Raw genomic sequence first — 15171 nt, forward strand, 5'->3', positions numbered from 1 at the left:
TCACGTCTCAGCTCGGCACTCACCAAATACGGTCAGCTCCGGGTCCTTTCTCATGCGACCTAGCGAGGGGAAGGGGTTGAGCCAGATGACCGTGGAATGCATCTGAAATTCTCCCATAGAAATCTCTGTGACCTGAGAGGCAGTGAAAGAGGGAGGTGCGTTAAACCCAATCCGCCGGATCTTCAGGGATCCACGTTAACAGTAAAATATTGTGAAGGCTCGGTGTGCTGTAGCACCTCCTTCTCTGTGCCACTTTGTTCAGCCACTAGCTGGTCAAACACACTGCCATAGTCCTCATAGATCTTCTGCATCTCGTTGATGTGACTTGCCACCATCTCCATGGCCTTCAGTGCCTCTGTGGGCAGAGACAAAACCATCAGAATACTGTTCATCTCTACGCTGATATCATTCATAAAGTTCAATATCAACCTAATCGTGTTCGTAAAACATACCACATTTTAATAAGGAGGAAGGCTTCAGCAGATGCGATACGCATCAGACATTTCAACATTACCGCATACATTTATTAAGCAGGGCGATGTGTTGGTACCTGTTAGGTGGTAGTGCTCTTCACTGTCCGTGTCAGTAAGCGACACCAGCTCTCGCAGCAGCAGTGGGTACTTGAGCACTCGCTGCACCGGTTTGATCAGATAAGACTCCAGGGTTGTCGAGTGTTGTTTGGTTGGGTTCCTCGCATCAAGGAACTCCTTGAAGGCCCAGTCTGTCTTGGCTGGGACAAAGGATGACCACACACAGGCATTAGGACATGATGTCTATGCAGCAGATGTGCAAGTCACACTGCAAGAAAAACTTCACCAAGATTATCGTTTAAAATATGATGTTGATAAGCAATTTCAAATTATTACTCCATAATTGTTCCATAAATGATAGGACAGAAAAAATGCCATAATCCTTAAAGGGAAAAAACCCTGATATAGCTGATTGTGTCATGCACAAAAACAATTTAATTCAGTAATTTAACAGTCATGATTACTTAAGACCAAACTTAATAGTAGTGATGGGTAACAATCTGGCAACACAGAGACAACAGCACAGCCTGAATGCACACACACAAGCTGATCTGCAGGGGAACTTTCTACAGCCCTTTGTTTTTGTGTGCTGCAATGCAGCATTTATCGGGCAACTCCTCAGCAAGATTACTTCATTTCATTAATGAGTAGAGTACCTGTTTTACTGACCTGAGCCATGATTGTTCGTGTGATGATCTACTCGTATAACGATTTACCCCTAATTTCATAATATACAGACGCACATTGAGACAGAGGCCAAACACACATGAAGCATCTTTCTGCGTTGCACTGTTCTCTCAGCTTCACTACAGATGGAGAGAGTCCCCAAGGACCACAGGCGGACTGCAGGTATGGAGGAGGGAAGGGGGGCTAAGGCGATGAATCTGCATTTTTACATGTCCACATGGGGGCAGTATGCGCTACACACGTCCTTTTATGACCACTGCAGCAAAACGGACCCGCTGCAGATACAGCTGCCAACCCGTCCCACACGCGTCTACTCGTCTTCCCACCCATACACAACTGACTGAGTCAGCGCAGACAGCCACATTTGCATCAAAAAGATCAAGAACCACCATTAGGGCTAAAGATGAGGCGCTTGAAGGCGCCGATGGGCAGGCGCTTTGACACTTCAGTAGTCTAGAGTATTACTTCACAGTAATTGACGAGCAATTAACACATAAACATAGAGGAAGGGGGGGGGGGGGGGGGGGGGGTCCCCATCACAGCACGAGCTGAGAAATTTGGCACTGTAAAACGCAACGCGAGGATGTGTAATTATGGGAGGACTGCTGACACACGCACGCTGCTCGCCATCTCAACCTAAGCCCCGGGTCAACTCCCTTTCACACGAACACACACAAATCCCCCTGCAGAACGACCAGAGCTGCGTGCCAGCGTTCCTTCCTCCCTCCCCGCTGCCATTAAAACGTAATTCCTACTTCCAGAAACGTTGCTTGGACCTTGTAATGCCAGAAATTAAAGAGGCGCGGGGGTTCAATCTCGGCCCGTGTTTGCAGGCGGAGCACCCGGTCATTTTCATTCACTTTGAGCTGGGCAGCCTGCCCAATGCACGAAATCAGGCCAATGTTGCAGGCATAAATTCACTGCAACGTTTATATTCGGGCATATACTGAAAGTCTCGTAATGATTAGCCCGCACTGTATGCTTTTAATGACCCCCCCCCCCTGTTTACAAACCAGACTTTTTTCCCATGTCGGCTGACAGGCCAGCAATGGCCCCAGATGGGCTACAGTTGAAGCAAATTCTAATGCTACCGTACCACGGTGGCGTTACGTGAACCATATTACACATTCATAACTAAGTGGGAGATGCAAACAATAGTCTGATTAGCCCCAGAGCACACGGTGATGCAATGAGGGTGCAACGGGAGAGGGGAACGAGGAAGCCGGGGGGGCGGCAGGAAGTACCTCGCTCCAGAACCTTTTGGACTTTGATGTGGTTGGCACAAAAGCCACTGTAGAGCTTAAAGTGATCTGCATAGTAGAGAAAGGAGCCACCGAGGGAGAAGAGCAGTTTCTGTAACCAGAAGACAAGACGTGTTGACGCCCAGGCCGGAGCAGTAGATGGTTTAAATGAAATGCATCGTTCATGCTTTTATAACATAACATAAAAGGACGTGGACGCCCTACCTTGAATTGTACCGGGGTCTCCAGGGTACTGAAATTGGGAGAGGAGGCGATCCTTTCCTCAAGGGTCTGCAGAAACACCTTCTGGAACTCCAGCATCTCCGGCAAACTCCCGAAGAGACTCTCCATCTGGAGACAAGTAGACCAGGGGAGTGAGGCCGTGGGACTACTGAACAACAGCGAGTTGGACGCTGCACGTAATGTGTAGTGTCGTTTGATCTTGAAACGTTTAAACAGCATGTCTGCTCAGCGCGAACCCACATCTTAATGGCACCTAATGGCGCTTTAATTTGCCTCGCCGCTTAGCTGGTATTGACTGATCTCTGCTCAGCGGCGTCCTGAGCCGCGTAGAGGTCAGAGCCAGTTCGGCGGGACCGGTGCGCGGGAACGCCGTGCAACCTCGCTGGCCGCTGGAGAGCCTCATAAGCTGGTGGAGAAGAGCTGGCACGTGCTCGCTAAGTCCCACCGAGGGTAATGAGCGGAAAAAATCCTTTTTGCCGGGAGTTACTGCTGCCGAATCGGTCCGCCCTACAGCACAGGCGCTGGCTACGGCCTGTTCTTTAGCGTTTAGCGTTACCTCGTCCATTGTGAGGAAGGTCTCCTTCTGCAGGGGCTTCAAGTAGATCTCAAACAGGCAGCTCAGGTCCTAAGCATCAGGAAATAAAACACGCAGTCAGTTTCCAGGCATTTTTTTCCCACATATGGGTGGGTTTGAATAAAATGTGGTGGACCAGACCACAGACCACACACTGAGAGAGCCCGCCGGGACACACAACCAACCACGCTCAGTCACTGTGCTGTAACACAGTCTGCTGGGGGCATCAGAGTGGACGTTCTCATTAGCCTGATTTATGGGTGCCCAACAAGTATGCATGCACAGCACACTGCAGAAAAATGACTTCTGGTGCAGGAGAGGAAGACGCGAAAGGCCGAGACACACACTCCATAACCATCAACACGCACACACACATCATTATATGACATGTGGATCAGTCATTTATTCACGTGTACATTAAAACTGGATTAAGAGATCACCACTTGACGTCTACAGTGTTTTTTCCTCAGGTTCCTCACTAACATGAAACTGCATGAGGCAATGAAAGAATGATGCTGGTTAAACTCAAATTCCTTTTTTAACCCTGAACAGTTATCGCTTAACCGCGGAAGGTTGCTGATGAATAGAGTGAATGGATTTCTGTTCCTTTCACTCAGCAGATGAGATAATTAATTACCCCCTTGAGCTTCAGCAGAGCATCCACCCATCCATCAAGCATATCTGCGTTTTCAACAGCGAATGCCCTACATGTCTGATTCTTCCAAAAGAATGAAGTTACAGAGGAAACATTTGATTGCCAGTGGTGACAGCATGTGAAGAAAAGCCCCCGACCTTGACGTAAGATTTCTCTGTGTCCACCAGCTCCTGGATGACCTTGCGCAGCCTCTCTGTTGCGGACATGTGGCGGGGGCAGGGTCTCAGCAGGGTGGTCTCCGGCCCAGGGGCTTCCTTCTGCCCCTCCATCAGACCGCTGGAGCCGTCCTGGAAGGAGTGATACAGCGTGCACACCGTGTCCACACTCTGCAATCACAGACAAAACATTTCATTCATTCATGTGATCAACAGTCTACAAGGAGTGGGTCTGTATTTTAGCAAAGGAACATCGCACCAAAGCAACGAAGACCGATTAACAGCATATTTTCCTCAGACGCCCTTATCCAGGGTGGAAGTAGCCTAGTGGGTAACACACTCGCCTTTGAACCAGAAGACCCAGGTTCAAATCCCACTTAATACCATTGTGTCCCTGAGCAAGACACGGTGTCTCCAGGGGGGGACTGTCCCTGTAACTACTGATTGTAAGTCGCTCTGGATAAGGGCGTCTGATAAATGCTGTAAATGTAAATGTTATCCAGATCAGTAGTTCCAGGGACAGTCCCCCTTGGAGACACTCAGGGTTAAGTGTCTTGCAGAGGGACACAATGGTAGTAAGTGGGGTTTGAACTTGTGACTCTGTGGTCTTCTGGTTCACAGGCCATTACCAGAGAGAGCACGTCATTCTTACACAAGTGAAAATAACAGAGGCGACGTGATAGAACCTGCAGGATAATGTGACGTTGCACCGCTGAGTTGCTGAAAAGATTTTCGCACTGCAGTCGTCTGTGTTACGCCACCCACAACTTATTATAACAGAAAACATTTCACAGCAGGCTTATGCCAAAACTACTGCTTTCCACTCAGCCAGCGGGCATTGCTGAAAACCAGCCGTCCGCTGCATCATTCCACCTTCAAACCGCCCGCCATGAAAAGCGCTGAGCTCACGGCACCACACAAGCTGAGAGAGGCGATACGCGCATGCAGAGCGCTTCTGTCCCCAGTGCCAGGTGAATTAGTGAATGTGACCTGCTGTGGTACCAAGGGGACCGACCAATCCCAGGCACGGTAATCACAAAAAAAAAACAAGTATAAACCGGCAATATTCCTCAGTGGGGAATATTCTGTATAAAAAGCACCGCACATGCAGCTTCGTCTGGTATAATTAGAAAAGCGAAGCACTGCAGTGCGGAGTGAAGGAGAGACCCGCTGAAGTTGCCGGAAAAGCTTCGCTCGCGAGTGGGCCTGCGTCGTGCTCTCTTGGCGGCTCTGCCCGTGAATTTGCCAACTCTGGCAGTCATACACGCATGAGTTCAAATGCTGCGAGCAAATGCACGAGTCTCTCTCGGGACGGGCAACAACGAGGATTCTCCGAGCACGCGCCGCGCTAGTGTTAAACCTCTCGGATTAGCTTTGCCACAGCAGACGTGTGACGTGAGGGAGCATCCTGCAACACACGGGTTACTACGCCTACACATCGAATATATACATACACGCAACAGGTAACCCAGACAGAAAATGAACAGACGAGAAGAGAGAGAAGCAGGGGGTGATAGAGAGGTGAGTAAACCCCCCCCCTCCCCCCTCCTTATCTTCCTTATCTAGAACAGTTCTACTGATGTGGCTTTCTAGCCGTACATGCACTGTGAAGCAGCAGATAAACAGAACTTCCTTCTCCGAGTTACATCACAGAGTCGCGGTCGCTTGTGTAACGCCTCGCGTTTCCGAGCCGTCAGCTGGCCCTCACCATGAAGAGCAGCCTGTATAGGAGCCTCCATGCTGCAGTGGCGTGTCTCTGGGTCCGATGGGCCAGCGAGCGGCCTTTTCTACGCAGCCGGCCCGGCCCGGACGCCGGCATGCCTCCTGTTCCGGCCTCCTGCCCTCCTCTCTACAAATACTCCGTCCTCCTGCGCTGCCACCGTGTTCTGCGGTCAGGAATCCTTCAGGAGCCGGAGCTCTGCCTCCGGGGGACCGTTTGAATGTACACATCGATTGCCGGGCCGCTTCTGTACACGTAGGCACTGGGCAAAAGAAAACTGCTGCTTCCCACCAAAATCTGCATATCAATCAGGCCGGACTAAAAGAGCCGCTCATCCTGGGAGGGGGGACATGGGGCGTAACGGGAGCTGACCCTGCCTCACATGACCTGCCACAGATTCCAGAGCGAGATGAATGACGGGGGCCGGACGCGTCGAGCGCTGCCGAACGCCCGGCCTTTCACTCGCTACAATAACGACGCTTCTGGTCACACTCGTCCCGCTGCCACCCACCAACGCGGCGGGGGATTCTGCCGCAATTCAGACCGTGGATTAAAACAGGGAAAAGGACAAAAGGGGACCTGGACAACAGCAGGCGGTGTCACCGGTGCCAGAAGGTGTTCAAATCAAATTAGTTGAAACACTCAGTACCCGGTTTTTCTGTCCCCTCAAAGCATGGGCATACAAAAACAAAGACCTCACCAGCACATCCGAAGTAAATATCCTTAACCTGTCGTGTGCAGCGTGACCGGGTCACAGGACATGTGGAACAAAGCAGTTTACTGTTCCAAAGCCAGGTCGCCTGGTCCCACACGCTGCAAACACACCCTTCCACAACACTCCTGGACCCAAGGCCACTGACACTACCTGAGATGTGACTTCCGATATTATCTATGCTAATGCAATCGCGTTTATTTATATACAGTATATAACAGTTACGGTTAAGTTAGTAAGATTTTTGACAAATCTAATGTTTTTTAACACTGTTTTCCCCCACCCTCGTGTGGATCTTCTGCACAAAAACCAAGAGGATATCCTGGGACAAAAGATTACATAAAGTAAAGTGAAGTGATTGTCACATGTGATACACAGCAGCACAGCACACGGTGCACACAGTGAAATTTGTCCTCTGCATTTAACCCATCACCCTGAGTGAGCAGTGGGCAGCCATGACCGGCGCCCGGGGAGCAGTGTGTGGGGACGGTGCTTTGCTCAGTGGCACCTCAGTGGTACCTTGGCGGATCGGGATTCGAACCGGCAACCTTCTGATTACGGGGCCGCTTCCTTAACCGCTAGGCCACCACTGCCCTGAACTTTTTTCTGAACTTTTTTCTGAACTTTTTTGATAGAGGTAAGTATGGAGATACGGTATTATATTATATATACACGGTAAAACAGCCTTATAAATGAACATGTCAGTGCATCAATATGTGAGTAGACTATTCAGACCATCCAACGGAAATCTACAATACACAGTCCTCTAAAATTCGTGATGAATTGACGCTCCACGAGAAGCAGTATCCAAGGGAGGCAGGCATTGAGAGGATGCGTGCACATAAATCACATTCCCGCAGTCGGGCACAGACATAAACGTTGCAAGAGAGGCATCCTCTGTCCCAGAGATTGCCCTTTATACACAGCCAGTGACAATGTTACTGCTTTCAATGCAGACAAATGGGTACTGCAGAATTCCAGACCAAAACATTCTGTACAAAAGGGGCTTTTGTCACTGTACCCTACCACTTTAAGAACAAATTTTCATCCATGCAATCAGTTTCCCAGTTTCTATTGAGCCAAAGAGAAGTACCCACATTGAAATCTAAAGTGGATTTGGCTGTTACCGCTATCACACATTAGACCACATCCAGTTCCCAAAATGCCACTTTTTCCGCATCACTATACAGCTGATTTAAAATGAGGGCGCAGTGAAACGTCTGAGGTCACCAGAGAATGCGTAGGTGGCAAAGGGCTTACGGCTCTGACATCTGTACCAAGAATAGAGATTATCCTCCTAGCTCCTATGTCATTTTCCATTAGCACCCCCATATTGCACAAAAACAGCACATTAGAAGATTTGTGTTTATGTGTGGGTGCATGTATATTGAAAAAGTCACCAGAGGTTAAACAACTACAATCTAATCTACTGTTACCTCAAAATATACAAAGAAAACTGTATCGAGAGGCCCAGGTAAAATATGGCACATCCCTCGAGGGTGCTGTGCCCATTCCTCACTGGAAAATGTCTTGTCATGCTGTAGTAAACCGCTGACGGGACGTGATTCATCCCTCAGGTTAGGGCCATTGTGCCACCATGCCATCTTCTTTTCAAAGCTCAATAAATAAAGATGTGCACCCATAAATCAACACCAGTACAACACTGGAGCGTCTGCACTATTCCCAATACATTCTTTGGTGCACTTTTAAAACAAATATTATTCTTCTGGATCTCGGTGGAGCTTGAAGTCCATGCATAAGTAATGAAGACATCTTGGGTTAGAAAACCCATTCTAAGCTGTCCCCAGGGTGGGGTGAGATCTGCTTCTACAGCACGGCACAACACTTCTACGTTTCTTTGAGCAAGAAAATCTCAGCAGGTCCAATCGGCAGTGAGCCGGGCCTACCGGAGAAATGAGACAGCTACCTTCTCGCGCACTGCGCAGACAGCCATGTAGTCAAGAAGACAGGCCAACTTGTCTCTCAGTAGACGCAGGACGGTGGGGTTCGAGCCCAAAAAAATGTCTTTCTCGTCCCTCACGCGCTTGGACCAGAACCAGGACATGGCCAGCGGCGAGCCCCTCTCAGCGATCGCTGCAGACAGGTTCCATGGCTGGCGCCCCGTACACGTTCTACCGTTCCCCTTCACAGCTCAGCCCTACCTATGCAGCCTTGCGCGCACCAAAGGCATTAGCCCAGATTATTAGAGTGGTCATGACCATATGCTGACTGATGGATTTAGTCATTTCCCCACCCCCCTCTTGGCACACAAGCAGACGTCTGGCCCGTGTTCTAGTACGACAAAAACATCGTTTTACCTACGCAAGAGATGAGTAATGAGATACTGGGAGTAAACTGGCAACAAAGATGCTGGAAGTAGATCACGAAAGCATTACAAGCCATTGATCAAATGTTGCTCAGCACTTAAGTGAGCGCTCAAAATTACCACAATTTTTAATGAATAGGCAAAAAAAGTAAATAAATACATGCATGCTAAATCTGCTCCTATTTGCAAGAAAAATACCTGTAGGGAGGGGGGGTGCGCTTTATTATATAAAGTGCACTGCCTGGTTTTTAATATGCATTATGTTTTTGCACTGAATTGCAAATTTAAAAATATGAAAAACTAATGGTCTGTGAAATTAGTAAGGAGGAGAGAATCAATGACTAAAAAACAAGATAAATAAATAGCATTACTCTTCAGTTGTGGCCACTGGTTGGATGTGGTTACCGTTCGCCTTAAAATCCTTTTAAATGCTATTAGTTAAGGTTTAGAAGCACTAAAGTAGCTTAATCTGTTCCACCATTTGGTCAATATCTTATAGTGGAAACCCATGAGAAGTCTGCTAAACCGGGACAGTGGATGTATATAATACTTGTTGTCTTTGACATCTGGATTGGATCAAGACAAAAATTCATTTTTAATATAGATTCTTGTCATACAATACTATTCTGTCATAATATCTAATATGGCATGGTCACCAGGGGAAAATGTGATAAGTCACCCTGTCAATACGCTTTCGTTTACTACAAGTACATTATTGATCTTTTTGGTCAAAAGAGTGCGACCAAAGCTAGTATGTACACATGCAATTAATTAAGCCACAGCCTGCACCCTTGCCATCCAAATTAAATAACATTTGTAATTCTTCCCCCAGAAAGAACACAAAATGAGAGCAGTATGGAGCCAGCAATTAAAATATGCGAGCAGGCTTTAGGCTTCCCCAACAATTTCTGTGTCACAGGTGATTAGCTCACAAATAGTTTGCATTACAAATGAGCTCCAGCCTCATTTAGACCGAATCCCCATGAGATAATGGAGCCTTGCTGAAAATGGGCCCTCTTTATAGAAACAGCGAGACAAAGAAAGAAGTGAGGGGCACAAGGCTGGCCATGATGCCCTCCTCAGGCCCCATCATGCCAGACTGTGGCAAATGGCTTAATTACACAATTTTAGCTGCAATCCAGCTCTTAACTAGTCACTGGTTTTGAGAATATATGGCATTCATTGGAGTAATGTGAATGAATTGGGGTGTAGCAGACCAGGAAATCTGTAAAAGTGATTACATGCCGAGATGAGATGGCTAAAATAAGTCAGTTCCCCAGGAGCTGTGCTGAAAGGCAACGTGCAAGTATGACGAGTGTACTGCCTTCCCTGAATATCAAACACCCATTTACACAGACATGCAGCACTCTCTCCCAGTGAATCACGAGCAATGTCGCAAACAGACGGGAGGCGATGGGGGACGGGGCAGCATGGCCAACAGAGCTGAGGGAGTCACTGGGCAAACAGATAGAAAGACTGAAGTCTGTTCTGTCTAATCCACAGCCACACACATCAAATGGTCACCAGGAGACTGTAGCTTTTTCAGCAAGACAAAGTGCGTGTATAGCTGATAATTATACAATAAAGCAAGTGTTTAGGCTATAAAATTATAATGTGAATTTTGGGTAACAATGCTATTAATAATGCTTGTTATCACCCAGCATTGAGCTAACATAAAGTATTCGTGTGAGAAGTGCATTAAATAAAACAAATTGCTTCAAATGATTTCCAAAGCATGTAATTTGCACACATTTTTCCTTGTATTGTGCATTAAGCGGTTTAATGTCCAGGAAGGCAATATCAGTGCCTTCTACATGCTAAATGCTAAACACAGGACTTAATTCCCAAAGACGACTCATCTGCATTATATATTTCATGAGATAATGGCTTGTCGCTATGTGAGGCCCATATCCAAATGGACGACTTTAATTAATCCATTTACACATCAAAAGTCCCTGCACAAAAGTCTACAGGAGGGAAGGGAGGGGCGGATTCAGAAGAAAGTCCTTCCTGCAATCACAATGCACAGAAGGGATGACTGGCTTATACTCACTGTGACGGAATTAGGGCGCCTACAGAGTGAGAAGAACCCAGGCAGCTCTCCAGATATTGTCCTTGGCAAAGTACAAAAACGACACCAACACCGATCCAAAATTAAGCTACCCATCCAAATGGATGGGTGCCCACATCAAAATAAAATATGTACAAACCAAAAAATGTAAGATGAGAGTAAGTCTGTCTGGTCTCTGATGCAGGGAAGGTCGGTGTTACACTGCTGGCCATTAGGGATGGGGTGTCCCTCCTAAACACACGAACAGCCGCCAATTTCAGTCGTGCCCACCAGGCAGCCACATCTGCGTGATTACTGCTGCTGCGCTGAGGAGCCTGCATGGTGCCAGGGTGTGTTTGCCCTTCGCAACGACTACATGCTCCACGTTCTGTGGCAGTAATAAGCAGCCTTGGTGAGGACTTCAGAGAGACGGGGAGGCTAATAACTATGCAAGCGAGATAAACACCCGTCCATTCGTCCGTCCTGCCTTCTTTCACCCTCCAGCTGCAACAGAATACTCTGTGGAAAAGATTTGCTCCAAACCCCTTCTGACTCAACATGAAACAAAATCTCTTAAGAGTGATCAGCAGTTCCCAAATCAAAACCTTGACAACATTTACTTCAAGCTTTAATCTCGACAGCATCAGTTTGTACTTTTGTGCAGCTTGGATAGTGTTAAAGATTACAAGGTTAAAACTGATCGCACTGAACTGGCATAAAGGCATAACACATCAACCACATTTCTGCATAGCTCATAAATGTTCAGACAAGCTTGCTGTTATTTGTTACGTATTCTTCTGTGTCAGAATTTGGAAAAGTCTTGCGTTGCTTTCGACAGCATAAAGCTCATTTTGACAAGCCTTTTGACTAGATTTAGAAATGATGAATGTGAAAACAAAATGGGAACCTATGAAAATCTTTAATACTCTGAATTACTCTTAAACTTGAAATTGATTATTTAGATGAGAGTTTCCATTTTTATACTGTCCTGGTTTCATTCCAGGCTATATAATTCAGATTCAGTGATTGTTAGTAGTGTGATTATAAAGATGGCAGGTTGGAAGCATAGAAGCTTGGAATGGGGAAAATTCAGGATGGCAGGTTTCCAGAAACATGGCTGAGATCTGCTGGTCTATATTTGGACTTTTTCTCAGCCTTTCATTCCCAATAACAGGATCTGAACAGGAGGTGTAAAGATCACCCTTCATCCTACCCTGCATTCTGTCCCAACCAATTTCATTTTTTTTTTTACTTGGACAGGAAATAAACGACTAAAAGCACAGCAGGATTTCACTTTAGATTTCAGCATTTTGTACGGACACCTCTGTCAATCCAGAGTTTACATGTGATGCCTGCCTTCTTCTTACCTTACTGTGCTGTACTGCTCTGTGGCTGTGCCGATGATGCTGCAGACCATTCTCTAGAATAGGTTCTGCTGCCTCTGTAGGAACATCCACCCCAGCAGACACATCTGAGGAGAGGGAGACACAAAGGATTACGATGAATGCAAACTGCTGACATGAGAGAACCTGTCTTTTACAGGTCAGTGCCATTTTTAGACAAAAAATAAATCAGGAAACACAATGTGAGACTGATTAAATCATGCAGCGTGAGGTTTGACCAGGTAAAACATTTTTTAAATGAACATCATGGGCTGCATACGAATCCATTTAATTCAAGTCAGTGGCATTCAGGCATGCACCAGGGAATCGAGCAAAAGGCATCAAGTAACACTGAACATTCGATTTGCCTTATGCAGTTCTTAAACTGTTCTACGCTGTAGGGAGCGCTGTAGCTTATTACATTATGACTTATGGCCAGAGTGGATGAAAAAGTGGCAATTAATCAGATGCTACAGTATCTCTGTCTCCAAACGTAGTTCCTAAGGTGACAACAAGAGTTATTCAAGTGCCACCAAAACTCAAGAGCCAGCTAGTAGACAACGCCATCACAAGGCACCGACCAGCAAGTAAAATGTTTTTGGAAGCATAGTACAAATAGAGCGGTCCCAGGGGAGCTCTTTTTGAACACATCACACATTCTTTTGTAGCTAATGTGAGCCCGCAGCGGGAGTGATTTCATTAGCTAGAGCTGCCGCTTGCCAGCCGAGCCAAGCTGGAGAGTCAGCATGGAGAATGAGTCTGGCAGCCCCATGGATCACTGGGCCCGAGCCTCTCCCAAACAGCGCCAATCTGTAGCAGGGCTTTGACACGGCACCCTCTAGAGGCAGAGGGGCGTCACAGTCGTCACAGTGCTTTTAAAAAGATGAAGCAGTGCAGCTGAATATATGCAGGGCTTTTATGTGGCACTTTTCCAAAATGCACTTAAGCAATGACAGGACTGACAGGTAGAGGAGAATAAATTACTACAATTAGCCATGCAGTAGCAGTCCTACAGATATTTTACACCATATTACCTCTTGAGGTTTTTGCAACATGTCTAGAAAGTTAAAAAATGACCAATTTTGTTTTACACAGATAAGCAGATGAATACAAAAAATGTAACCCAATTTTTTGGAATGCATGTAACTCAGTAATACAGTAACCAGTGACATCATCAATTAGCATTAAAGGCATTAATAATCCAGGATCAAATTAGAAAGGTTTTAATGTTCTTGCAGCAAGAAATCAAGTCAGCATGGCTAGTACAGTGTTGTCTGGGTGGTAGTCGTTAATTGGAAAGATTTGCCAAAAAAGTCCACAAAGTCACAGGTTCAAACCCCATTTGCTACCTTTGTGTCCCAGAACAAGACACATGACCCAGAGTTGTTCCAGGGAGACTGTCCCTGTTACTACTGATTGTAAGTCACTCTGGATAAGGGTGTCTGATAAATTCCTCTAGTAGTCAGACCAGTCAATTTATACCAGTGCATTAGAAGCAGTTTCTGCCCTGCCTACTAGCCGCTATCTCGAAGTTCCATAAACATGTTTGAGAGTTCTTAAAGCAAAGAGAACATCTGTTGGTGCAGCCATGCGATTAATGCTGTGCAACTATTCAAAAGGCATCTAATATAAAGTCACACAGAGAATGTATTTAGGCTTATTTTGCTAAGCTTTATAATTCATCCAACAATACCATGCAAGTCTACAATTTCCTTTAGAACTGTGCAGTCACATAACCTTAATCGAAAAGGCTTATAAGGCATCACACTTTGATCCCAGTACCTACCGTGACTGCTCTGTACATCTTGAACAACGTATCCAAAATCACAAAACTCATACACCACCAGCAGGGAAAAATTCATAAGACTGAAACCAATCTCCCTGGGTTTGTGTGCATCATCCACAGCTACCAATAAACCCTCACTGGCTCACTTCATTTCCGCTCTTCTGGTCCCGTGATGAGCTTGCAAACACTTTTTAGCCCACAGTCATGTCTAAGAGGAAGTTTGTGGTAAAATGCTCAGAATAAGCTGTCAACGGGGTGTGCTTTTTTAAAAAACTGCCACTTTTACTGGTCCTAATTTGTGTACACAAGCCCCACTTAAGGATAAAGACAAGCAACACAAATTTACACAAACTTCACATTACGCCAAAAAATTAAATGTGAGCATGCATCAGATGATTAAAAGGGTGGTAGTAGCCTAGTGGGCAACACACAGAAGACCACAAAGTCACAGGTTCAAACCCGACTTACTACCATTGTGTACCTGAGCAAGACACTTAATCCTGAGTGTCTCCAGGGGGACTGTCCCTGTAACTACTAATTGTAAGTCACTCTGCTAAATTCCATAATATAAATCATTATGGGAGCTAGGATCATGTAGGATGGGGAAATGTTCTGCAGTGTTCTGCACGCTAACCTGAGGATGACTTCGCTCTGTGAGGACGCTGCAAAAAGTGAGACACTTTTGGTGCCGAGTCAGAGAGGCGGGTGTGAAATGGAGCATCTCGTCTGAGTGTCAGGTGGAGCGTCTTCTCTCCAAAGAGTTTCTGAATCAGGCCCAGGTCCAGCGAAAGAACGTTCTGGCCATTCAGAATTAGAATTTCATCTCCGGGTCTTAATCCTGACCGCACATACAAACACGTAGAGCAGAAAGGGCACAAAAATATGACACGACATGCAGATGACTATTCACTGAAATTTCATTATTCCATATACATGGGGAACTATGACATTTAAGGTTAAATGAGGAAATTGAATGATACCTTCACTAAATGCTGGTCCATCTGGCAGGACTTCAGTGACAAAGATGCGACTGTTCCCCACAGCATCAATGTGTCCTGTGACTGCAAAGCCTGGCATAAAAAGGTAAAGTGAATAATAAGGCACATCATG

At 46.3% G+C, this 15171-nt stretch overlaps 1 protein-coding gene across 6 annotated transcripts in view; it reads right to left on the minus strand.

Annotated features, from left to right (window-relative positions):
- The window catches only part of tiam2a (TIAM Rac1 associated GEF 2a), a 62973-nt gene that overhangs the window by 3062 nt on the left and 44740 nt on the right, over nucleotides 1-15171 (minus strand). For all 6 annotated transcript variants that reach the window (XM_028968258.1, XM_028968247.1, XM_028968331.1 and 3 more), the window contains 10 exons: nucleotides 15042-15131; nucleotides 14696-14899; nucleotides 12261-12364; nucleotides 4068-4256; nucleotides 3258-3326; nucleotides 2684-2809; nucleotides 2462-2570; nucleotides 551-730; nucleotides 237-355; nucleotides 24-132 (listed from right to left, as the gene is read on the minus strand). In XM_028968258.1, the coding sequence (XP_028824091.1) occupies nucleotides 24-132; nucleotides 237-355; nucleotides 551-730; nucleotides 2462-2570; nucleotides 2684-2809; nucleotides 3258-3326; nucleotides 4068-4256; nucleotides 12261-12364; nucleotides 14696-14899; nucleotides 15042-15131 (1299 nt within the window). The remainder of the gene's footprint in view (nucleotides 1-23; nucleotides 133-236; nucleotides 356-550; nucleotides 731-2461; nucleotides 2571-2683; nucleotides 2810-3257; nucleotides 3327-4067; nucleotides 4257-12260; nucleotides 12365-14695; nucleotides 14900-15041; nucleotides 15132-15171) is intronic.

Source organism: Denticeps clupeoides, chromosome 1 (genome assembly GCF_900700375.1).
Source record: "Denticeps clupeoides chromosome 1, fDenClu1.1, whole genome shotgun sequence".
Taxonomy (NCBI): Eukaryota; Metazoa; Chordata; class Actinopteri; order Clupeiformes; family Denticipitidae; genus Denticeps; species Denticeps clupeoides.